Consider the following 25,857-nt stretch of genomic DNA (forward strand, 5'->3'; position numbering starts at 1 on the left):
CACAGCTGATCAAATGTCAATTGTCAAGAAAATGGAGTTTAGTTACGCATAATAAATTAAAGATAAAAGTTTCAGTATGAAATCAAATAAAATATACTTTTCCAACTGCCGGGGTTAGAATGGATAATACGACTCCATTTCAACCTTGGGCAGCTGACGATAATGCTAAAAATGTTAAAACTGAACAAGAATTAGTGGATGACGCGAAACTTCATCGGGAAAATGTCAATCATCCAAAACATAGGCAAACTGCGTCTTACGATAAAGAAATCGTCGACGCTCCAAGTGTTGTTCCTGGACCCTCGAGTGCCACGGGTTCCGGTGTCAATCCCGTCGGTGAAAAAGAGCCCAAAATGGACTCTAGCAAAGTAGCTTCCATGCAACAAATTGTTGAGAACACTCTCAGGTACTAAATGTTTATACAGCTTCTATTGGTACACTAATATATCTTCTATTCACTTAGCTTCAGGGGATACAATTTATTCTATTGTCATAAATTTTGGATTAATAGGGCCAGAGTGTTACTTTCAAAGTACTTTATATTGCTGAACATTGTTCACACAGATTTTACACATCAAAAAATCTATATTATTCCAGATGTTTAGTACTTGTAGCGTTGTTATTGTAATTGCTAATTTAACTTTTTCTAAATTCATCAATACATTTGTATTTAAAAAGAGTTTACCAATTGACCACAAAGTAATTTTATTTTTCTGTTTGTATAACAGTAGATAAAAACATGCAGAAAACATTTTATACACATATCTCATCAACCTGTTAAATATCCCACCGTTAAGGACAGGCCTTTTAGAGTTCTGACCTATCATGCTGTGCAGATGACGGTGGGTGGGCTTTACTGATTACTATTACATGTTAGTGAAAATAAAACAGATACTGGACTGGACTGTGTCACCTTCAGATACAAATATCTTTAATAGAAAAACACAATATCTTAAAATATCATATACCCAACCCTAGAATCAAACCCAGATTTGTTATCCATAGTTGATTGTGACACACTAAAGGCACTTGTTATTCGTCATCATCATCATCATGTCAACCAATCGACATCCACTGCTGGACATAGGTCTTTGGTAGGGAGTTCCACACTACACGGTCCTGGTCCGCTTGCCTCCAGTGGCTCCCAGCGACTCGCCTGATGTCACCTTTCCACCTCGTTGGGTGCCAACCTATGTTGCAATTACCGTTGCGGGGTCGCCATTCCAGCACCTTAAGACTCATTGTTTACACAAATATAATTCACCAGAATGTTATTTACATTTTCCTTACCAACTGGCATTTGTAAAACAACTTTACTGTTTCTATTTTTCTAAATAATTTTATACTTGTCCTGTGACAAAAGAATGGAAAAACTTATGACCATGTTATAGGAGGCAATAAGAGGTCTAGGTCAAAATAATGGAGCTATAACTAACTGTTCTTTCTTAAATTACCTGACTGTTTAATTTATTATTATAGTCATCACCCTAATTAAACCCGTAGCTGAAGTACAACCAAGATGTACTGCTGAATGATCTTGTGTTCCCCATAAATAGATTAGGTTTATAAGATTAATATATCTGCCCAAATCCAGGCAAAGGCACAGTATACACTCATCCAATTATCACCTTGGATCTATTATCAAAATTAAGCTTAATTTGCTATACTCCGCGAATAGCAGGAGAATCTGTGTGGTGTAATTTATAATTTCTTCAATCCTTATACTCCACACCACACAGATCCTCGGCAATACACCCTCTACGCACGTTTCGCTCCGAAACCGGAGCATCATCAGGAGATGTTGACTTTACAATGAATAATTGACTTAATACACCACACAGATACTCCTGCTTTTCGTGGAATTTAGCAAATTAAGCTTAATTTTGATAATATATCATGGATTTCCGCAAAGTAACGCCTGCTTCTATACAATACCTTGGATCTATGTTGCAAGATTAAATTAACATTTAATATGAGACATATACATGTATTATTAAATTAGTATTCAAATTGCTTATTTATACAAGTACATCTGTTGTCTTGATGTGGTTAACTGTACCTGCACAATATACTAATAAATTTATTTAGGGTTACCTTCACAATATGCATAATGAGTATGTAATATGTATGTAACCCTTGCCCCCGATAAGGCAAAAAATAATTCCCGTATGCTTTCAGTAGGCTGGCTCTGCTTTCCTAGCACACGTGTGCTCTGTATTGTCCTCTTTACACAGATGCCTAAATAAAAAGCATTTTTATTGTTATTTGACCCAATTCTACTATTTAAGTAATCTAATGTTTGAGTGAAATGTGCTTTACCCAGACAGGTTGAAAAGTCCTATAGTAACAAATATTCTTCTAATATGAAAAATAAAAACGTCTAAGTTCCTTGCTTAAATTACATATAAACAGCCGGTTTTTTTATTATATACAACAGCGAGCTATTTAATCTGTCTAATTTCTATTTTTCTCTTCATTCTTTAAACCTACTTGTAACCATGTCTATGCCGAACAGTATCGCAAAATTTCGCGAGAGAGACGCGCCCCCAAGGCGATTCCATGATCGACACTTCTGGTGATTGGTAGCAATTAAATGTTATTATATATTTCAGTCAAGAAGGACGGCAAAGAGTATCCCAAATACTTGAGGCAGTGGAGGCTCTAAGTGGAGCAGAGAGACTGTTATTGTATCTCCGACTACCGACTGGTGTACCTCCTCATGATCCGCTCAAACAGCCTCTTAACCCATTAGGTTCAAGGTAAATTATTTTCCATTTACATTAAAAAAATGTGTTCAAAAAGCAAAAATTGTATGTAGACATTTTTGTATAGGTTTCATGTGACACTGTAAAACCAGATGTGCTGCAGGGTGCATAGAACGAAAGAAGTTTTCTAACTAACCAAGTTTTAATGTGCATCTTTTAGAATGCATACAGGCAGTTCTACTTCGTTTCGTGCCTAAGCGTTGTTTACTAAAAAAAATCTGGATTGATTTTGATGCGGATTTTTACATAGATACCGTTGATACATCTGGGCTTAGTCTAATGCTAGATGCATTAGACTAAGCCGTGATGTATCAACAAAACAATCTTGGATTAAGTATGAGGATCCACATTAAAAATGGGGCAACCAGATTGACAGGGTTGTCATACGAAAGGAGTTCATTTTACATTCCAAAACGTTTTTTTTTTTATTTACATAAAATTTGTATCATTGGAGAAAAATACCAAAAATTACTGAAAACCAAAGCGAAATATTTAAAATAATATGTGTTACAGGAATTTTAAAAATAATGTCTCTAAATTGTACAGTTTTTGTAAAATTCAGTAATCTCTTCACAAATTTATTTCTTATTTCAGAGCTGAACTCCAACAAACTGTGACATGGATACAAACACATTTGGAGGTAGACCCCGATGTTTCATTGCCTAAGCAGGATGTTTATGATGAATATATGTAAGTATCAAATTTAACCCGAAATTTTAGAAGCCCAAATCTGTTTTGAAAGACCGCTTAAGGAATTTTATAAACCCCGATTTTATTAAATTTAACTTAAAATGAATGCATGAGTCAAAATGAGAACTAATAGTACCTACTAAGAAAGTTTAACTAATTAGGTACATTTAAAGTATCGCTAAATAAAATTATTCAGGCATTTCTGAATACTATTTTGACAGACAGCCCTCGAAATTAACAATTTCAAATCCGTTTAAAAAGTTATTTTCAACGACACCAAGTAAACCAATTTGCAGTGACAAAATATTTTTTACCTTCATCTTTCTGGATAAAGGGCTCTCGTAGCTTTTTCTTAACTTTATATATATTTACACAACATTAGTTAATTAAGAGTTACTTAATATAGGGATCCCATCTACGACCAAAAAGAGAGACAGACAGACGAACTGACAAAGGGCACATTTACCTATATAAACGAGAAGAGTGCGGAGCTTCGCGGCCAACTTTCGTAGGTATATTAATGTTTTCGTATTGAGTCGTGTGCTACATGCTTCAGATTAAATAGGTACCACATTTAACCAAAGTTATCAAGAATATTATCTGCCTTTTTATTTATTGATTAGACAAAAAAATATTTTGTGTCTTCGTGTTATAAAATTAATCTCATTAATATAAGTAAAAACGGATCTTGTAGCCTTTTTTGTTTTGTAAATAGACTGCAAAATAATCAATTTCATGTATTTAACAAATTGAAAATAGTTTACGTTTTCCAATTTGTAATATTAAAATAATATTACGGTGCAAAAAAAAACCCCATTTTTAGGTGGGTATTTACGAAGGTTCATTTAAAAGACGTTTAGGTACGTTTTCATTGAAGATGAGACGTAGCTAAGCGAAGCGACAGACAGTAATAGACCAATCCAGTAGAGCGTCAATCATGGATCGCTATAGGCGACAGTGACGACCGGTGGATTAAACAAAAATAGGATCTACAGCAACTTTTAAATTAACCGTGAAGGTAACCTGACGAAAATATAAACTTTCACAATTAAAAAACTAATTCTTTTTTATGATCATCATAACAAGTATTATTTTTATGATCACCAAGGTAATCGAACGCTCGGCCTTACTTGATGGCTTAGATACTACCATCGCTTAAAGAAGTACTAGTTTACAACTTTTTACGCTCTTGTTTCAAAATTACATTTATTATTTTACAGCGGCTTGTTTGAGTGTTACAAAAAAATATCATTTTCCCATTGATCCAAATCGTAATAAAGCATCTATAAAAACAAGACATTTGTTTGACCATTGTTCAAATAAAATACTTATTAAACCTTATGCTTTAAGTTGCCAATTTAATACGAGTTTCTTACAAAATCACCCCTCAAATTATTTATAAGAGCGTTATCATATTAGCAATATAAAGTTTAAAGCAAAACAGAGAGAAGTTTGCAGTATTTGTGCTTCAATTACGCTGTGGGGACGCAACGTTTAACGCCACCCGTGCGCGTCTATCTCGCGGAAATAAAGATGGATCGAATTAATAAATATCTCCAACAATTTCGAAATATCAAAAAAAAATATCGGTATATCGGAAGCCATATATATAATATAATGGATTTAGATGGAGGAAACACTTTCATTCTATGAAAACGCAGAAAACGAAAAATTAAGATAGGATGAGTCCTTTAAATTACTAATCGTCTGGAAGAGACCGAATATATAAATAAAAAATATAAATTTTTATATAAAGTTTTAATCGAACTTTATTTTATTACAAGTCTACTTACACTCTTTTCTCTATCACGTTATGTTTAATACAATTTACTGAGGTGGGGCGTTACGCTTTAATAGTGGCGTATAAGCTGCGCGCCCGTGGCCTCATTGCTGCAATTTCAACTCCATCGCAATTTTCTAATAACGCCCTTAGCAGACGTTGCGATAGAGTTATCACAAAACACGTCATCTCTCAATAAAATCTTAGTCTACTAATTTTAAGCCTCTCGAATACTGTAAATGCAACCTCAAATGAAAGGCAAACTTAAGTGAAGATTACAATGCTGCGTCAAACCTGCGACCTTAAAGGTTTCAAGCGTTTGTCGCAGGCTTGACTGCCCGGTTTAAACTTGCCTTACACGCCTTAGTCAAACTTACGTCCATGTTAGCGTGCGCATCCTGGTTGCAACAAATAACAATACGATTTATTAAACCGACGCGGAGGCGCGTCTTGTGATTGGGTGGAATTAACACGCGATTGCAGACGCACGAGTCTGTTTGGAAGCGTTAGAATTTAGTTAGTGTAACCAGTTCTCTATACCCTACATCCGGTAGTATGACTTGAATTAACTCTATCGGTCACTGTAGAGTAGGTATTTAACAATCAGAGTTCAATGTTAACCACTTACTTATCTATATAATATATGTAAAAAAACACACAAACGTAAATTACGTAATTAATGTCGGAGTAAGTAGGTATCTTGGCCATTTTTGTTATGTATGCCGTTTTTATCAGCGAGAATACGATTGTATGCAATCTTGTTTAACCCAATGTCATCACGCTGCTTTTATCGTCATTTTTATCTTGCTTATAAAGGGCTATCAACGATACTATAAAAAACACGTTATCCTAATTATTCATAGTATAATTATAGTAAGTAAATTATCACTTTAAAGCACGGAAGCTGGTAATATAGCATAGAGAATTTATGAGAATAATAATATGAATGCACAAAACATCTCTCGATGTTATTTTCCAAAGGCTTCCGCCATTTTGAAGGTTTGATTTTTCCCAAAGAACTCTTAATCTCTCCTATATAACCGAAAGATCCCTAATCACTATTAGTTAAGGACCTCCATTGTAAGAAAAATGAGATGGTATACATTTATTAATTCTAAGATAGCCTAACACTCATTATGTATATTTCCTAAGAAGCACACATTTTCTTAATTTTTATCAGTTTGTTCTGACTACAGCACACGTTTTAGTAATTTTTGTCTGTTTGTTTGTTCTGACTAACTTCGAAACTGATCATTTTGAGGCATAATCATAGCTAGGTAGAGCACGGCGCAAGTAGGAATCTGGGGCTACTTTTAAAAACAGAAATACGTGCTACGCGGACATAAATAAATAATTATATACTACGACAATAAACACATCGCCATCTAGCCCCAAAGTAAACGTAGCTTGTATTATGCGTACCTACTAAGATGACTGATGATTATTTTTATAAATAATATACATAAATAATAATAATAATATATAGAGATAAACAATCAGACGCTGAAAAACATACATGTTCATCCCACAACATTTGTGGAATGAACATGTATGTCGAGCCTTGAAATCAGAAAGCAGGGTCGCTGCCCATTGCCATTGCGCCAATGGTCGTCAAAGTCGCGGGCAAAGTGCTACTTCGTTTAATTTATTCATTAATTTTTAAATAAAAGAACAAAACCGCACTTTTATAGAAATTTTCATTTTATTTATGTTGTTCAATTATAATTAATTTGAAGCGGCAATCAAAATCAATTAAACGTTTATTATAATAGCCAGTCGCGTAACAGGTTTATGCATCTGCATCATCCTACATACGTAGGTTATTTACTACGACTCTGCTACTGTTTTTTTTGTTTATATTGGATTATATTTAACGTGGAAGCGACTCTTGTAAGACTCCGGGAAAATGCATAAACACTAGCTACTTATTTTCTGCAGAAGTAGCTAAATATCTATTAAAAGTTATCAGAAGTGGCAGTTTCGATACAAAAGTTTTTTTTTCGGATTTCTCGGATGTTACTTGTTTTCTATTGTTTTAAACCTTTCTGTATTTGTAATATTTACTTACGTGTTTATGATATTAGTAATTATTACTTTTCTTTTTCAGAGCTCACTGTATGAGTAGCAATATGAAACCTTTATCAACTGCTGACTTCGGTAAGGTTATGAAGCAGGTGTATCCTACTGTACGGCCGAGGCGACTTGGAACGAGGGGAAATTCGAGGTATAGTATCATTTCTCTTTGGTCAGGTTCAGTTGCAGCACAGAGTAAAGACAGTTATATAGAACAGAATAGTTTTTATTTGCTGGAATATGGGGAAAAAAGAGGTCTTATTAAAATAAAGTTTCAACATATTCTGCCAATTTGGCACGCAAATATGTAAATGACGCAGGATTATAATAATAAATTAACAAATATTTAAAAACGAATTAAAAGAATTTCAATGGTAATAATAACTGTAACCCTTTCTTTATTCCCATGTAATTACCATATTATAGCAGTGTGTTTTTTTTAATATCACAGCTGGTTTTTTTGCTTTTTTAATTTTCTTTAAAAGAAACCTCTGCGGCTTTTTCGGTGTTAACCATTCCGTTGTGTATATTTTATTTGATAAATAAATTTAAGAAAAAGTCAAGAATTCAATTGATTTAACCTGTTATACAAATAGAATATCATCATATTAAAAAAAAATGGGCATAATCTCTACAGATGGTCAGTGAAGATGCAGTCTGAGATGGTAGCGTGCTAATCAGTTAGGGAGTATGGCAGTTACATTAAACCCATTCCCTAATAGGTTTCTACGCGACATCGTGCCGGAATGCTAAAGCGCTTAGCGGCGGGTATTTCTCGGTAGGGCTCTTACTAGTTTTTACGAGAATCACTTTTCACGCTTTTTATTTTTTAAACATTTTTATAATTAAGTACAGAAACATAATTAAAATATGTACATACATAAACCTACTACTATCTATCTCAGGGGTTACCAACCTTATTAAGCCAGCAGCTTAAAAGTTAAGAACATTGCTACGGCGCCCGCGCCCTAACATATAGTTAACATATAGCTGGTTAAAAGATTAGGTTCTTGTTAGTTGAATTAGTAGATAGGAATAAATAAAACATTATTATTATGAAACTAATAAAGCGGCGACGCGACGCACAGGTTGGGGACCCCTGATCCATCTATATATATATATATATATATATATATATATATATATATATATGCCGTCCAACTGTAGAGGTCCGGCGATCCAAGAGCTATTTAGCCTTCAGTCCTGCCATATACAGGATAATTTTGAAACCACTGCGGATTATTTTTTTGGTGGTTCGGTATCGGTAATAGAACATATTTCCACTAAAGTATTTAAGTTATTATTTTGCTTTATTTTATGGAATTACCGCTGTGACGATAGGACTGAGTACGAGAACGTTGATCGCAAGTTAACAGCTGAGAGCTATTGTAGGGTGCCCATAATTATCTTTTCCGAGGACTAATCTTTTGTAACCGTTAATTTTATTTCTGTATCGTTATGTAAAACATAAAAAAGAAAAATATATTTTCGTAAATTTGGTTCATTTAGGACATATTAAAATATCCGCACTAAAAAAAAAAATATCCTGTATGTTCAGTGGCGTGCACTTCAAACATGCACAAAAGCACTGGCTACCCTAAAATTTTTGTATAAATCATATATGCGAAGGATTTTCCCATTTTATGGCATCTTCCTTCTTTATGCATACCCTGGTCAAAATCTCTATGCACGCCACTGTGTATGTTTTGTTCACCAACAAATAATAATAACTTTTTATTTATAGGTACTGCTATGCAGGGCTCCGTAAAAAGGTTAAACTTGAAGTACCGCAGCTACCTGATTTGGGTGAATCGTCTAAGGTAACCTTCTTTTTCATACACCTAAAAATTATACTAGAATCCAAAGGTATATTTCCACTGAAGCGCACACTAGCGATGGGAAATCGTCCAAAAATAGATAAATCTATTATTGGGAAGTACGTGATAGCTTATTATAGTCTTATTGACGGACAAAGCAGAATAAAAAGACAGATAAAAAGAATATCACTTCGCAGGGCGTGCAAGGAACACGTCCTGCAAACTGAGGCGTATGTGCTAAGCCGCAATCACACCGGCAACCACGCCCTTCAGACCGGAACATAGCATTGCAACAATGCTGCTTAGCGGCAGAACTAAGCACGACGGTATTACTATCCTGGACGAGCACTGTCACAAAAAACTCTTCTACTCTTCTTCTCCTACAGCAGGGCTAGCACAGGCGGGAGATAAAAATTATATCCCCTGACTAGGGATATAATTAACTTGTCCACCAGCTAAATCACTGGAACATGGAATAGGAGCAGTTTACCCCCGTTAATTAATACACATATATTATTTGGATATTATTTCCACTAATGTGCCAGTGCTCTGAGAGTTGATAAAGCTGTGGGAGAAGAAAATTATATTCCCTGACTAGGGATATAAATAACGTGTCCACCTGCTAAATCACTGGAACATTGAATAGGAGAAGTTTACCCCCGTTTATTAATACACATATATTATTTATATACTTTCCCCGGGGATATAATTGTCTCCTACCCATGCTAGCCGTGCTAATCTCTTATTGGCTTAAAAATCACCAAAACTTGATATTATGATTTAATTCTGAAACTCTTTGTAATTTATTTCTTTTCTTTTCAGGAACCCACTGTAATGAAAGAAAGTGAAAGAATCGTTTGTGAATGGGCTGAAAGTAAATTTGGTAAGTGTAAATGCACTTTTATTGTATCGTCAGTATCATATTTAAAGGGTTCCAAGTTCAAAGGTGTTATACCGACTGCCCCCAGTCCTGCATCTCGTTTGATGACGTCTGTCCACCGAGTCGGGGGCTATACGGGAGAAGAGTTGCCATTCCAGCACTTTGCCAAGCTTGGTGTTTGTTGGCTTAACTTTGGGAACTGAGAATACTGGAGTCCCAAGGTGTTGGAAATTTCACATAAAATACGCGTTACACAAAAAATGGTAAAAAAACTTACTAAGCTAAATTTAATAAGGAAACAATCCAGATAGGGACAGTTCTAAATATAGGCGGATATAATATGAATCGAACCCAAGTTAATTATATTTCTGTATATGTACGTACGCATTATTCATGTGCGTAAATAAAGAAATTATTTCTTACGTTTTCTTTTCTTTAAATGTGCTGTAATGGCATTCACGAGTTCTGGCGAAATAACAAATCTTTGTCACCGTTGTAAGGCAGAGAGTTTGTCGGTATTTTACGTGATTTATTTAGGAGATTATCAGGAACCAATCGATCTTGTTACCCTTCATCATTTCACGATCACGTAAGGAATCTGGTTTGGTTAATTCCTCTTTTTTCGCCCTTTACTGAATTTTCAATCGTATTTTGCTCCGATCCGAGATCCGTAGAAGAACCATAGTTTAGCCGTACCGTCGTAGCTCAAAGAGTCGCGAAGCTTAAGAGGCGGGGCATATAGCTCGGAGGACCGATGGACATGGACACCGGTAAACGCAGTGATGGTAGATCCTCCACGAGGTGGATGGATGACATCAAGAGAGTCGCACGGAGCCTCTGGACCCAAGCGGCTCAAAACCGTATTATTTGGTATTTGGAACTCCCTACAAAAGACCTGGACCAAAAGAGATGTCGAGCAGTGGACATCCATTAATTGATATGATGTAGACTGAAATTACACCCGGTGATAAGTGATGATGTAGTCTAAGATGGTAGTGGGCTAACCTGTTTAGAGTTATGGCCAATAATACTTAAACCATAAACAGTTTCTACGTGGCATCGTACCAGACGCCCGGACGCCTAATGTCTGGCGGCACGTCTTTGCCCATAATATGTCATCAATATCCTCAAAACTGGCATAAAACGGTTTGCGTTTTTCTTTTTTATTGCACGGCCAGGATTTAGGATGCTTTCCATAATCCGTTTCATAAATAAATAGTTAGATATGGGTAGAGTTAGGTTAGAATATGCTCTAGGCAATCGCGTCCCACTTTAAGCCATATATACATTTTTCATCTGGTGAGGTCAGGTTCAAATACGAGCATCAAAAAAACTTATATCATAATTTTGTACTTATAGGTATTAAGTTTTTTAACATAACGGATCTGTCGAGACATCTGGTGTCCCCACTCGGTCCCGCCAGCGAGTCTCCACCACCACACACCGCACACGGTAATTATTACGTTATTAAATCTGTCATTCGTTCCTTCAACATTCATCATCCATTCAGTGGCGTGCATAGAGGGTATGCACAGGGAATGCAGATAATATAAAATCAAGAAAATCGTCCAGTACGTGTTAAAAACTTATCATTCCATAATTTTTACAATATCGACCCTTAAGTTTTTTATAACACGTACTGGGAGATTTATTTTCATTGTATATCATCTGCTTACTTAGTGCATACCCTGTGCATACCCTCAATAATTCTGTAAGAAAAGGATATTTATTCAGAATCAAAATAGTATACGAGCAAAATAAATAATTTTTTCTTGATATCTGATATTATATCGTAAATGAATGTTAACCTAAAATTATTTTCTTCAATCCGTAGTTTCCGTGATATACTTCTGACAATAATTTCAGAATAGGTAAAATGTTCTTAATATTTGGAAAATGTCCTAGTAGATAAGAATAAAACATTAATAATTGTTCAGGTCCACCGGAGGAAACGCCTGGCCCTCAGCTGATGAAACAGCAGCTAAAACGAAAGTTACAGGTGAGTTAATTATTTATTGTGATTCGGGGGCTATCTGTAAAGGCGGACCGGGTTTCTTTAATCTTGTATGAAATAACACTAAAAAACGGTAGCTCAAAAACCAAACCGGTTAACTGCTGCAAGATCGTGAGTCTCTCGCGCAATTTATTTACTTTTTTTTTAATGATAAACATTTTCTAATGTCAAAGGTTGTCGATAGATCGCTTTAGCGATAAGGCCGCGTTCGCAAGCCCCATTTTCAATTCTTAGTTTACTTTGTATAACTTGTGTGTGCAATAAAGTTTTTAAACAACCAAACATAAAGTCTCGCAATCTCAGTCCCGCCTCGGTTTTTATAACATCATTTCGTCCGGTCCGCCTTTGCCACCCACAAAGCCTGGCACCACTCCTATTGCTATATTGGCTATATTTTACCAGACGCAGGCCACACCGGGAAGGCCCAAGAAAAACAAGGGACAAGAAGTCGCCGGGGAATCGCCGCCTTCTGCCTCGTATGTCGGTATGCACTCGTCTGTCAAGCACGAAAGTGAAATGCCCGAGCAGAGTTACGCTTACCAGCCGGCCTATAGCCCTATGTACGACGTGCGGCAACCCTACGCATACGCGCCGCCACCGCGAGCGCACCCGCCGCACGCGCCCCCCGCGCCCCACCCCGTGCTGCCCGTGCACGAGTATCGCCCCGACCCCTACGCTTTCGAGCCGGCCTACGCGCCACGCGATCTTTCCGTTCCGCCCGACACCGCACACAACCTGCCCATAAACTTAAGCAGCGACGCCTCGCTCGACCTGTCCACGGAGCGAGGCGAGTGGCCGCGACGCCGACCGCCCGACCCCCCCGCCCCGCACGTACCACCCGCCCCACCCGCCGCGCGTCTCCCGCTACCCGGCAAGAAACTCATCTTGGAGACGTATCAGAGCGAGACCCAAGCTGGATCCCGCTCTGTCGCGACCCACCAGCCCGAAGAGTTTCCGCGCACTGAATATCTGCCAAAAAAGATGCGCGCTGCAGAAATCCTGGGCGGCAAGCTATCCGCGACGCGGCAGGCACTCGTCGGGCACGAGCCGACGCCCTCATCTTCCTCCGCCAGCGCAGAGCCGTCCGTACGACCCGAGGTTGTTTTTTTAGAGGATTCAAAAAACTTAACGAGCCGGTCCAAAAGCACCGCCGCGGCGCTGGCCCGGGAGGAACAGGAGGCGGCGAGTCCGACACGGTCGGTGAAGGCTCCGACGCCTAAGTGCAGCCGCACGAGGATTCGCAAGTTCTACTCGCGCGTGAAAGATCCGTCTCCGGACGCGGCTGAGCGGCCCGAGCGCCTCGCGACACCCGACTCGTGCTGCGGCCTTGACGGCATCAACATCAAGACTGGGATGATATGCGAGGAGAAGCACTCTGAAATCTTGAATCGAGAGCGCGTGATAAGTATCTGTAACATCGACAAGCACGACCTGGACGACTACCTCAACGAGGGCAACAGTCAGGAGCACGAGGAGGAGTTGTTGCAATACTTCCATCAGCGCGACGCCGATCAAGATACGACGGCCAACGCGAACCCTGCCGATAGTTTTTTAGAAACAGGTCAGGACCCACACGACGAACACAGTCAAGGCAAAAGTGAAAAAATATCGCAATTGCGAGAATTGCTGGCTAAGAATTTAAAGAATCAGAGTGGGTCCAATGCTCAAAGTGTAAAAAATAACCAAGATTCTAAAAAAACGATCGGTACGGAATCACATGTCATTAAAACAACCATTGCGGACGGGGCATTCAAGCCGCTCGGTAACGGTACTGTTGAAATTGTAAATGGTACGAATTTGTTGAAAGGCCATGAAGTTAATATTAGTAAAAATAGTGATACTGCTCCAAACGAAAATGGGATTTCAGTGACTTGTACGTCTGAAAATAATCATAATCACAATCAATTAATGGCTGCAGTTGGTGGATCTCATCTTTATAACGGCAATTGTCATAACGAGCCCCAAAGTCCAACGACCAGAACACAGCAATACGACTTTGTACCTATATCTGATGGATGCCATTCACCTGGGAATTTCCATTCAAAATCTCCTTTAGGATTCGGACAGCGAGGAAATAGCCCCACTAAAACAAATAAACCAGTTATTATGGGGGGATCCTTACAAACGTCTCCCATTTCGCATAGTACGGCAGCTAGCCCATTCGTGAGCCCAAGAAACACTCCAGTGCCAAGATCACGTTTCTGCTCCCGGCCTATTCCGAAGCATAATGGTAGAAAAAAACGTAATCCTCTTACCCTAGGCGTAAACGATCCATGTAGTAAACAATTTGCCATACCAAATGATCAGAAATTCATGCCGAAAACCTCTTTAAGTGGTCCTAATATTAAGTATTGCCAACCTATGTCAGCACCGCCTTCTCCAAACATTCTTTCACATTATAAGCAGCAAATGGTCCAAAACTCTGGTATTCCCAACGGTGGCAGCAATATGTGTTTGAGCTTTATCCCAAACGCATTCCGGGAGAATATTAACGGTGAATTAGCACAACCGTTGTCTGCAGATCCTTTATCCAGCGAGGTGAGTCGATTTTTTCAAGAACCAGTCCTCAATTATAGACTCGGTCATGACACCTCATTCAGATCACAATCAGTGCCACTCAAACAGGCACCGATGAACATCAGCTTATTAAGCTATAACAACACTCCAGTGGGTTCCGTGCCCCCGACGCCAGTGCCAAACGAGTTTTGTGACTTTGGCTCTCTCGCAGACACGTGCGACATATCCAAAGCCGGTCTAAACCCTGAAACTTTAGACAAAATATATGACGCAATCGACAGTAGCAACGGTGTACTTAACGCAGGAGCATCGACGACCATTATAAATACAAATGATGCTTTAACTAATGGTTGCGATCCATTGCCTGACCAGCAAATTCTGACTGATGATCAGTTGCAGTCTCTCATGCCTAGTAGTACTGAACTGCTCGGTAGAAGCGGCCAGTATAGCGAATCATTCCCAAACGATGCGGCGAGTGCTGATAACGTCGAAGAGTTCTTGAAACGAACGAACAGTATTGATTATGATTTATCAGAACTGGTAACTGAGAAAAATAAATATTATACCTCACGCTCAGTTCCCAGCACACCTCTACCTTATAAACGGACAGCGCCAAATTTACAAATCGATTCTCGTCTTTCTAGAGAGCTGTTCACTGCTGAGAATAACTATTCTAACATTTCGAACGGCATATCTTCAAAGTCTGTCCCATCAACGCCACAGTTGGCCGAAGATAGAAGTGTTTTTAGCTACAGTAATAGAGATTTTCTTATCAATGGGAATTCCGTCGACATGTGCAACTCCAATCAAATGCGTTCCGTAGAAAACGACCAAGGCCTAACTTCACCGCTTGACATGTTACGAGAGGACATATTAGTAGATCCATTGACCCCATCCATAGATCCTTTGCTGGCAGACCTTGACAAAATGGATGGAACACCATATGTTGACCTCTAGTCGGCATGATTATCACCAATTAGAAATAAGATTAGCTTCATGAACTTGTACAGTCGGATATCAAGTATTAGATATCTTCTAGAGTACAACGTATTATATGCCTTCAGTGAAGGCAATTATTACCATAGTAGTTTAAAATATCAATCGCACACTCCCAAAAACTTGAGTCAATACAATGCACCACAATATTGTGATAAGAATATTTTGATGAATTAATATCTCCAAATTACTAGTAGAAGGACTAACAATCCATGAGATTTTTTCATTTAAATACGTATTATATTGATCGTAAATGTAAATTTATCTTCAGTTTTTGCTTCATCAATATGTAAACTTAATGGCCTAATAATTAATTAATTAATTTAATTGTTAAATACATCGTGACGAACATCATCGAGCACTTTGGTGTTCTAGAGAATTTAATACAAACATCGTGATATATTTTTATTTCTTGGGGCCAATATTAGTATCCGATTTTTTTTTTTAAATGCTTCATGACAATATAAAAGCTTATTGTGAAATATAGAGAAACATCGAAATTTTGATACTTTCGAGTATACATAGTCTGTAAAAATTAACATGAATAAATGAGTTAGCTAATGTATTCCTCAAGAATAAAATTAGCTACATACGTAGTAAGTAAGCAGACCAAACGTCGCGCCAAGCGTGCATAGTGAACTATATATATATATATATTAATTGGTTTCTTAAGAAGATATATAAATAGTATATAGTTTATAAAAATGAATTTATTGTATAAGTCAGCACAAAGATTTTAATATATTTTATTATCGCATAGGAGTTTTCTCTTATATACTAAATTTACATGATCGCATATGATGCGGCGAGGAATTTTAACATGCCCTTTATGGCTGCAGTGAGCTTATGTGAGAAACCGAAATAAACATTCATTTCCCGTCGACATATACTGCTCGGATTGAAAGTGAAATCGTTCGTTTTCGGTATTGTACGGTAGATATATCTACCGCTCTCAATTAGGCGCTGCGCAAACATAGACATTCATGTGTATTGTCTTGGATACAACACACGACACAAGCATAGTTTTATTTTAAACTAACAATCAATTTATTACGATCTATGCAGACTTAAACACATTTGGTGTCAGTTACTTCCAATTGCCACAAACGGATTGCCAATCAAAAAGTGTTCATTGTTTGCAACTAGAAATTAAATTTAAATAAGTGTCAAAACTACAGTACTCAACAACAACAACAACAACAACAACACCAACAACAACAACACAACCACACAACTTCCAGTATAAAGTTGTCAGTTCCTGACAATAAAGTATCTACGTTTACACAGCGCCTTAGCCAACTTATCGTTGTCATTTTTGTACGCCGCGCATTATGTATCGCCGGGAACCTGTTAATTACAGCCGAGAAGTCAGCATAAAAATAAAGTACAGCACGTTGTTTAGTATGTTCGATTGATTTTAACTCAGGATATGCTGGCTGACTTGAGTTGTTTCCGTTAGACTTTGAAGAATCGGAATGTTGTTTTCAATGTAATTGTTGTTATATTTTGTTAAAGTTAAAGCTTCTTGAAATTATAAAAAATAATTATTTTATATATTCTGTTGATCAATTAAATAAAAGAATGTTCAGCATTCAAAATGCCGTAGCCCATTATATTTATTTCCTTGAATTGTGCCTAAATTATGAATATTATACAAAATAATGTGCAACAAGCTTAGTATTTGGAAACGCTAGTACAAAATAATGACACACTGATTCGACAGGGATATACATTTATGTAAGTGAAACCGAAGACTGTTTAAAGTTTATAGATATTTTGAATGTGAAGTTATTCATTTCCACGTTGTCTCGAAGTGTGACAATGAACTAAGCGAACATCAGTAAATATATTCCAATTTGGTACAATTTACCAAAATAGTCTTGTACCTTATTACTTTAAGAGTACACTTGTGATTGACAAATTGTTTTACTATCACGAGTCAAGTCTGAAAGAAAACTCATTGTAAACATCGGAGACATCAGAGCAAGGCGCGCGATTCCAAAGCAACAAACAAAGTCCATTTAAGAGTGTCCAAAACTTTATTAAAAGTTAGACCTCAACTGACCTTTACGGAAGAAAGATGCAGAATAATTAGTTTTCAAAAAGTACCAAACCTAATTTGTCATAACATATTCACTCATTTTACTTCGATGTTTTTAATGAGATACTTTTAGAGATTTTTGTAAATATATTAAGATATTTTTTATTAAGTGTTTAATTACTATAAAAATCATTTATGTAACTGTAACATCCATCATAAGTCTAATTTTGTCTCCATAACTTTAGCTTTACGTAAATTGTACTTCGCTGTTATTCAATCGGCATAGTTGAGTTTTTTTTTAAATAACTTTTATTGAAATGTATATGTAAAAAAATATCTTAAGTGTCTTTATCGGTGTTTGATGTATTGACGTTAGTAAAAAATCGTTATGAAAACCTGATAATTTAAAATATAAAATAAAGATATATCTAGGTGCATTTACCTTTAAGTGCAAAACATTTTGAAGAGTAAAACGCCTCACTTTTAGCTCCTTTCTGAATAGTTATTCCAAAACAATTAGCAAATGCGTTGAATGTAACATCTTTCAATAAATTCCAATTAATGGAATGGGCACTGTGAGATTTTATAAAGGTATATCCATCATGTTTAAAGTCCAAGTGACCATTACCGATCGCCTTTCTGTTCCAGGAATTTCCCAACCGATTTTGGCGACTTGTTTAGGGTATATATAATCAGGGTATTTGTTAATTGTAAATACTGATACAGTGGCGCATTTATTAAGTCGATAAATTGGTGCCGATCCCTAAACTAAATTGACAGGTCTAAAACTACTACTTACACAATGTCTGCCGTAAAAAGGGATGGTATTTTTTAGACTTGTCAATTTAGTTTAGTCAAGATATTAAATAAACAACAAATTGGCACCAATAACCTGTAAAATGCGGGGACTTACCGAATGATGGGATGGGATGCGCCTTAGTATCAAATTTGTTTAAAATGTATACGGTTATACTGCAATTGAATAGCAATGCCCAATAGCTAGGTTAAATCCCGTAGGTATTCTGGATAATGAATTTCCAAGAAAGAAGTATCCTTTGTACTGTATTAGCAGTCATATTTTTTATACGTTTGGTTAGTTTCATTCAAATCGCTTTGCCATTTGCGCAATAAAAGTGTGATTAACAATTTAAGGTAGTTAGTAAATATATGACTATCAAATTATTTATGAGCCGTTTTTTCCATAAATTATACATTCTAGGGCAAGAGTAAATCTTATTTATTGATAAAAAGGAATTGATGTTTACCTTTAAATTTGCATTTAGTATAACAGTTTTTTAAATTTAATTATGAAGGTACCTTAATATATTTTAAAAATGGATGCTATATTACAACTGTGAATCTACCCAAAGAATGGCACACATTTTTTTGTAACTATCCCAGTCTGATTATTATTATTTTTTCCAACCTCCGTTATGTTGGATCGATGAAATAAAATCTTATTCTCCAAGGTCAATAAATAATACTTCGAATTACTCTAGTCGCTAAAAATATTTGAGCCGCAATGTACATTTGTATCATAAATTTTTCAATATATTATGTAAAACCCCAAACCATTTCTATATATCTGAAGGCTCAAAAATAGTTCTGCATATTTAGTATAGTCATAATTTTTTGCCCTTCTATCATGTACACAATCTTTCCTATAATTTTTTGTGTAGTTTGTTTTAAATTGTAAATCAAATTAGTATTTTGGTTTTAATATTTTAAAAATAAATTTTCATCTAAAAAGTAATGAAGATTGTTTACATTTTATGGAAATGGTGCAGGTCTATTGTAAGCTAATCTACTAAACTATATTGACAGGTCTAAAAATAGGATATCCCTTTCTTCGGCGAGCATTGTGAAAAGGATAGCCCTACTCTTAGATATGTAAATTAAGTATAGGTTAAAGATTTGTGTACGACAGCATTGGCATCACCATCGACTTAATGTAGATTATATGCGGTGGTATTTTATGAGACAAAGCTCTTCCGTGTTAAGAATATAAAAGGATACAATGATCAGTCATATGATGGAAATCTGTTACCTGCTAAAAAAAAATGATTATTTTGTACATATTATAAAGATTAAATTTTTGTAGTCGTATAACATGACACTGTTTATTTTTATTACGATTATGTTGTTCCGTTAATATTATTGTTTTTATTTCTTAATATTTTTATAAATGTACGATAATGTCTAAGGTTTTAAATGTATATTTTAAGTAAAAATATCCATGTTGTTGATTAGTCTTATGGATGTTGATTTACACCATTTGCTATACAGTGATAATAAATGGTATGATAGAATTTTAATTCGTTTTAATATTATAATTTTATTAGAATTGCTTTTATAATAATAATAATAATAATTTTTATTATAAGGTATTAACCCAGTTATTAAAATATAAAAAGATAAATTAAATAACAAAATAAGAATAATAAGTAACAATGTTGCAATATAAAAATATTGCAAACTCACGTCCGTCATAATAATTACATAGTTTTTCATAGTTTATGGGTTAATTATCTTATACCTAACCTTCACAAAATCACTACAGTTTATTTTCTATTCGCCTCATGGTGCACCGAAAATCAAGCAGTCAATACCCTCTGCCAACGTGCTTCGGATTTCATTTTCGGAGGCTCGCAAACGACTCCAAAATGTTGCGATTCGCGATCTCATGATCGCAAAGAAATCCGGTACTCTGGCCCTAGCAAACATGTCCGACGCGCTGCAGTACCTTGGCAACTTCAAGATACGATAAGCATTATTGTATTGCGCCCTGATATTGTTGACAGTGCGTCTGGTGGACTTTACCCAAAGTTGACATGTATAGAAACATAAACAGTATGCTCTAAACAATGTCACCTTATCTTGGTATTTATATATTTTAATTTTGAGCATTCGTACACTTTTGAACTCGGTTATAGCTATTCCATGTATTCAATCTGAATATAAACTTTTTTATTTTTTATTTCTTGTAGAGAAACAAGCAAAGCAGGTGAGTTAGCCCTTGACTGCTATCTCACCTGCTTGTAAGTGATGATGCAGTCTAAGATGTTTACGGGGTATTGCACTTATATTAAACCCGTACACCAAATCGGTTTCTACGCGACATCGTACCGGAACGCTAAATCGCTTAGCGGCATGTCTTTGTCGGTAGGTAGGTAACTAGCCACAGCACAAGCCTCCCACGAGACTATACCAGAGAAAATTCAGAAATTATAAATCCCCAAATTTCTCCTTTCGGGAATCGAACCCGGAACCTCCCACTTGACTCCACATCGCTCACCGCTGCGCGAACAAGGTCGTCAAAACTATTCGTTCTTTGCCCACATATCTTTAAAATTACAAAGATACTTTTGCCCGCGGCTCGTCCGCATATGTATGTATCCTTTGAAACCTTTTTTTCCCCAGGATAAAAAGCATCGTCCATCTCTAGGACAAAAGCAATATGTGAGCCTATCAAGATTGGTATGCTGTACTTGAACCGAAAAACCAAGTGACAAGTAAAGAAACAAACAGACATACTTTCGCATTTATAATAAATAATTATAAAATATACTACGACAATACACACATCGCCATCTAGTCCCAAAGTAAGCGTAGCATGTTAGCGTAGTTATGGGTACTAAGATAACTGATGAATAATTTTATGAATAATATACATAAATTTTTATAATATACTTATAAACACCCAGATACTGAAAAACATTCATGTCCATCACACGAACATTTTCCAGTTGTGGGAATCGAACCCACGGCCTTTGGACTCAGAAAGCAGGGTCTCTGCCCACTGCGCCAATCGTTCGTCGAAAACATGGCCTCGGTGGGAGTGGCTTATGAAGTATACCCCGCATGCCTTTGATCCGAAAGTCACAGTCAGTTAGTTGTGCGACAAGTGCGAAAGTGCGATTTCCGTTTTTTACATTTGCTACCTAAAACACAAAAATCTCTTAGAAGTTAGATAACAGCGGAACAGCGAAATTGAAATAATTAATAGATACAATTTAATTTATAAAAGTATTTATTTACATAAATCAGCATTTAAAAAAAATGGCTAATATTCAAACGAGCGAATAATGTGTGATTTTTAGTCGCTTACTTGGTATAGAATAGTCCGCTTTAATTTATTATCACTAGTTTAGTAAATCTTTAGTGCTGCAAGTTTAACTTAGTATCTTATGAGTATCCATACAAGTGAATCCTTATTATTTTCATGTACTTATTGCTGGTAGTGTTTGTATCTATTGTTCATGCTATAGCCAGTGGTAGTATATGATTCATGCTAAAGAATGTCTGTCAAGTGTTTCCCAAAGTTTTCTATGAACCATTCCAGCAGTATAGGATCATCTTCATGAGAGTAGTTGTCTGACACCTGAACTGACGAACCTGGAGTCCATACAAAAAGTAAACTTGTTAGTGGTAATGCTTGTAAATTGTTTAATGCCTTTTGTCCGAATTTATGTTTAATTTTTTTTGCCAAACACCGTTTGACATATGTCAGAAATGTGTCTAAAAAGTTGAAGCAAACATTGGGCTTCCAGTACATCTGCAACAATAATATGTAAATTAAAAAATTGAAAAAAACCCCATTCATATGCAATAACATTATTCTACTAGTCAAGGCTTTTTATTTGATACCCATATTGAGGGGGTTGTGAAATAAAATGTATTTCACCATTTTTTGGTGATGGCCATCTTAGATGTAAAAATTATCATAGTGTATAGTATTCTACTAATCAAGCTGTTTCATCTGATACCCATATTGAGGGAGTTGTGAACACTTGGTTCAATTTTCATGAAATATGGCTAAAAACACTCCACTAATTTACCCTTCAAACAAAAAAAATGAGTTGGTACATCCATTTGGAAATACAATGCCAAGCACACACAGACAAACTGACAGATTCCCTTAATATATTTGAATTTTTTTATTTTTAACCAAATAACCCAAACATACCTCTGACATCTTGGCTAAATCTTTGACATTATAAACCTTCAATTCTTCAACAATACCATCATCATTTCTGTATCCGCAAAGTAATGTGTCTATTCCTACAAGGAATGATTGACACCACCACTTCCTGGTTTTATATCTCCTAGAAAATAAATGAAAACTGGTTAAGTGCAAGTTAGATGTTAACAAAGGGTTCTGTATGAAGGTGGAATACTGTTACTTGATATAGCAACAATAATAATACAAACTTCAACATTTCAACTCTCTCATCAATAACTGAGTTAATTTCTAGGTACCTATTCATTTTTATTATTTATTGAGGGGACGCCTGCCATTGCCAGACGGGTGATCAGTCCTCTGTAAGGACTATTACACCTATAGATTAAATTGTGGTGTTAGAATATCCTGTCAGCCAACTTTTTACATAAAGAACCTTCATGTTCCAGCTTCTCTGCAATCTTTTCAATTTAGTTTAATTCTTGAGCATAACATACATTTTCAAAAAGTGTTTACTGTTTTAGTAATCATTTCCCAAGCCTCTAATGTTTTCATCTTACACACAATGCCAAGCAATTCAGTGTTCAGTTTGTATGTCACGTGGAAATGCCTTGAAAATAAGGGTTATTGGGTTTAATACATCTGCAAAAACTTCTTACAGGTTAGCCTGTTACCATTTTAGACTGCATTATCATTTACCACCAGGTGGATTTGCAGTGTAGGACTAACTTGTAGAGGAATATAAAAAAACTTAGACCTACCATTCCGCTAGACTGCAGGTCTTACAGGTATTTATCTTCTTGGATGATCTAAGTTATTAAGACTAGTTTCACATGGTCTCCTTATAGTTTAGGTTAGGACAGAAAAATATATGCTAAAACATACTTAAAATTTATCTCTTGTCTAGAGGATTCAATGTGTCTATTTGTTTTGAGTTCTATAAACATGTTAGAAGATAAATATTGTACTATGTTATCTGGATTTCCTTCAGTGTCAGGTAAAGGTGCAACTGGACTTTTGTCACATATAATGCCATCCATCTCTGCTCCGTAGACAATTTTATGGTGATTTAGATGTGTAGTTAATACTAGAGAAAACTCCTCAGTTTCATCAACTGGAACATTTGGATTAGGCTCTATGTCTGGTCTTTCTGAAAGGATTGTTTTATTATTTTATGTACATAATTGTTGCTGCTAAAAGCAAAACTAAGGCCAAGGACTTGTTGACTAAGTATACATAGTATTAGTAACTAGCTAGTCTGTATTGAGAGGATGAGGTGCAAGTCTTAATGAACTCCAAATAGTGACTGTAAACGGTTTCCGAGAATATTGCAGGATCAATAGAAAAGAATGGTTCAATGAAACATGTAGAAGAGGTAAACATGTAGAAGAGGTAAAGCGAGACATGTTATAGATGAGTTAATGAACAAGAGATTTTAAATTTATGGTAGTACAACTGGTATACTGGTTTATTGTTCTTTCAGATAACAGTGGATTGCTACATATATAGTGAAGTAGTAAACTGCAAAGGAAAATGACAAAGGCTGCTTCAACTCGTTCTAAAATGCTATTATTTTGGATCTTGTTAAAGAAGCCCCATATTTGTTAATTTGCTAAACAGAATTTGATAAAATTTGATATTAAGGAATCCCAGATGGGTCTTGGAATACTCAGGATAAATGAGTTAATTTTTTCCCAGAGCAACATTTCACTTCTAGACATGTTTAAAACACGAAGTATGAATATTAAAATTACCAGACAGCATATATTGTTCAAATTTATATCCCCATGACGTGAATTGCTTGTCTTTCTCTGACATACGAAGCTTTCGTTGCCTCTTTTCTTCAGTTTCCCGTGCACATAAGTATATATTGCCTTTGTACAATATTGCCACAATTTTCCATGGTTCCTTGTTTTCAAATGGAGTACACGCTACACAAGTTAACAAGCCACGATAACAGAAAAACTTAGCCGCCTCCAAATTGTTTTCTAAAGGAAATTTTAATCGAGCTTCATGCTCAATTAAAAACTTTAGTAACTCTGTCAACTTAACATCTAAGTCTGCTGGTTTACGCTTTACTTTATCTAGATGTAAATTCAAATCGAAATTTACTCTTTCATCAGTTACTCGACACGCATATTTCAGGTTTTCTAAACCAATAAATCCTATTATTTTTGGCTTTCCAAAGTTTGGAAATGGTTTACCGTAATCGCGTTTATCTACATGTAGCATTTTCTACCAACTTTAAGAAGTTTGACGAAGTATGACTTTCGAATCTCGCGTGCTGAAATTTTATACAAAGTTTATTTCATTTATGTTTATTTCGAAAAAGTTTCAAGTTGTAAAATGTAAACACAAAAGTACCACTGTGGCAGTAGGAGTGTCGAATGTGGAGCTCCTTGGAGTAATATTGTTCTGTGATGTGGAGACTGGACAAATTAGGTAGGAATGTGAAAAAATAATCGATTATGGAAATAATCGATTAAATCTTGATTTTTTTTTTGAGGAAAGATTGATTTTAATACGTGATTTTATTTCTCTGAATAATCGATTGAAAATCGTTTTTTTTTTATAATCATTCAATCAATTATTACTGATTATTTAATCTTTTACTCCCCGACATTAAGATTGGTTTCTTGGCCCAGAACCCGGATCGATCTCCATAATATTACATTATCGATGCATGTATGATGGCATTCTTTCTGGGCTTTTGAAATAATTAAGTAGATTCATTTAATAAATCATTCACTATGTGGAGTCAACGAACTGTACTATTTTACCAACTTTTGGTTGTTATGTCATTTATTATTCGTTGGTGATACTTCACTTTTCAAATGAGCTATTAGAAATCGTTGCCTACGGATTTCTAGTTTTTGAAATAGCTAACTTCATGGTGTCAGTTTTTTGTGACGAAGCGAGCGCGCATCGTAATAATTTACTCTCACCATTTTTCTTAACGTGCCAAAAGCAGTATAACTTAAAAAATCTAGTGTGCTCGTAACTCTGCTCTCTTCAGATAAAATGGACTCTCATAGATTCTCTGAATTTTCAACCTAATTCCGCCAACGTTTCATTTTCTCCTTCTTTATAACAGAAATACAATTGCTAATAAATCTTCGTCGTGTGTTCACAACGCTTGTACTATGGAGGGTAGAGGTAAGGAGAGTCATCTTATATGGGAGAAAAGTTGAAAAAGTGTCCAGTTGTTGCGCTAAATAACAGTTCAAAAATCCTCCACAATGGCGCTGGTGGATGCACGGGGTATGGTATGAATGTAGCAATCGTAGATGAATTGAAGTATGCCGAGTTAAAAAATTTAATGTC

General features: G+C 36.0%; 2 protein-coding genes across 4 annotated transcripts; one reads left to right on the forward strand and one right to left on the reverse strand.

The window, feature by feature from the left end:
• Positions 1–23: 23 nt before the first annotated feature.
• LOC120637667 lies at positions 24–17,086 on the forward strand. Its single transcript, XM_039909601.1, has 9 exons — positions 24–406; positions 2,613–2,759; positions 3,360–3,455; positions 7,343–7,459; positions 9,053–9,128; positions 9,948–10,008; positions 11,365–11,457; positions 11,943–12,004; positions 12,422–17,086. The coding sequence occupies exons 1-9, from the start codon at positions 120–122 to the stop codon at positions 15,491–15,493; spliced, it is 4,011 nt and encodes a 1,336-aa protein (XP_039765535.1). The 5' UTR covers positions 24–119; the 3' UTR covers positions 15,494–17,086.
• A 4,499-nt stretch (positions 17,087–21,585) lies between these two features.
• On the reverse strand, positions 21,586–24,943 carry LOC120623405 (decapping and exoribonuclease protein-like). Of its 3 annotated transcripts, none has more exons than XM_039889422.1 (5): positions 24,898–24,943; positions 24,288–24,817; positions 23,419–23,683; positions 22,540–22,678; positions 21,586–22,128 (listed from the first exon to the last, which is right to left on the reverse strand). In XM_039889422.1, the coding sequence occupies exons 2-5, from the start codon at positions 24,763–24,765 to the stop codon at positions 21,865–21,867; spliced, it is 1,146 nt and encodes a 381-aa protein (XP_039745356.1). In that variant the 5' UTR covers positions 24,766–24,817; positions 24,898–24,943; the 3' UTR covers positions 21,586–21,864. The 3 variants fall into 3 exon arrangements, with proteins under 3 accessions (XP_039745356.1, XP_039745358.1, XP_039745357.1); XM_039889424.1 differs by having other exon boundaries at positions 24,901–24,919; XM_039889423.1 differs by lacking the exon at positions 24,898–24,943 and having other exon boundaries at positions 24,288–24,881.
• Positions 24,944–25,857: the final 914 nt, after the last annotated feature.

This window comes from Pararge aegeria, chromosome 4 (assembly GCF_905163445.1).
Source record: "Pararge aegeria chromosome 4, ilParAegt1.1, whole genome shotgun sequence".
NCBI classification, from domain to species: domain Eukaryota; kingdom Metazoa; phylum Arthropoda; class Insecta; order Lepidoptera; family Nymphalidae; genus Pararge; species Pararge aegeria.

What these genes read in the sequence shown, in the direction of transcription:
- LOC120637667 (XM_039909601.1), top strand. Translation starts at nt 120, where the DNA reads ATGGATAATACGACTCCATTTCAACCTTGGGCAGCTGACGATAATGCT. An exon ending in ATTTGGGTGAATCGTCTAAG is followed by an intron (nt 9,129 to 9,947) that starts GTAACCTTCTTT and finishes TTTTCTTTTCAG; the next exon opens with GAACCCACTGTAATGAAAGA. An exon ending in ATGGGCTGAAAGTAAATTTG is followed by an intron (nt 10,009 to 11,364) that starts GTAAGTGTAAAT and finishes TTGTACTTATAG; the next exon opens with GTATTAAGTTTTTTAACATA.
- LOC120623405 (XM_039889422.1), bottom strand. Translation starts at nt 24,765, where the DNA reads ATGCTACATGTAGATAAACGCGATTACGGTAAACCATTTCCAAACTTT. An exon ending in AGACAAGAGATAAATTTTAA is followed by an intron (nt 22,679 to 23,418) that starts GTATGTTTTAGC and finishes TTTATTTTCTAG; the next exon opens with GAGATATAAAACCAGGAAGT. An exon ending in ATTTAGCCAAGATGTCAGAG is followed by an intron (nt 22,129 to 22,539) that starts GTATGTTTGGGT and finishes TTATTGTTGCAG; the next exon opens with ATGTACTGGAAGCCCAATGT.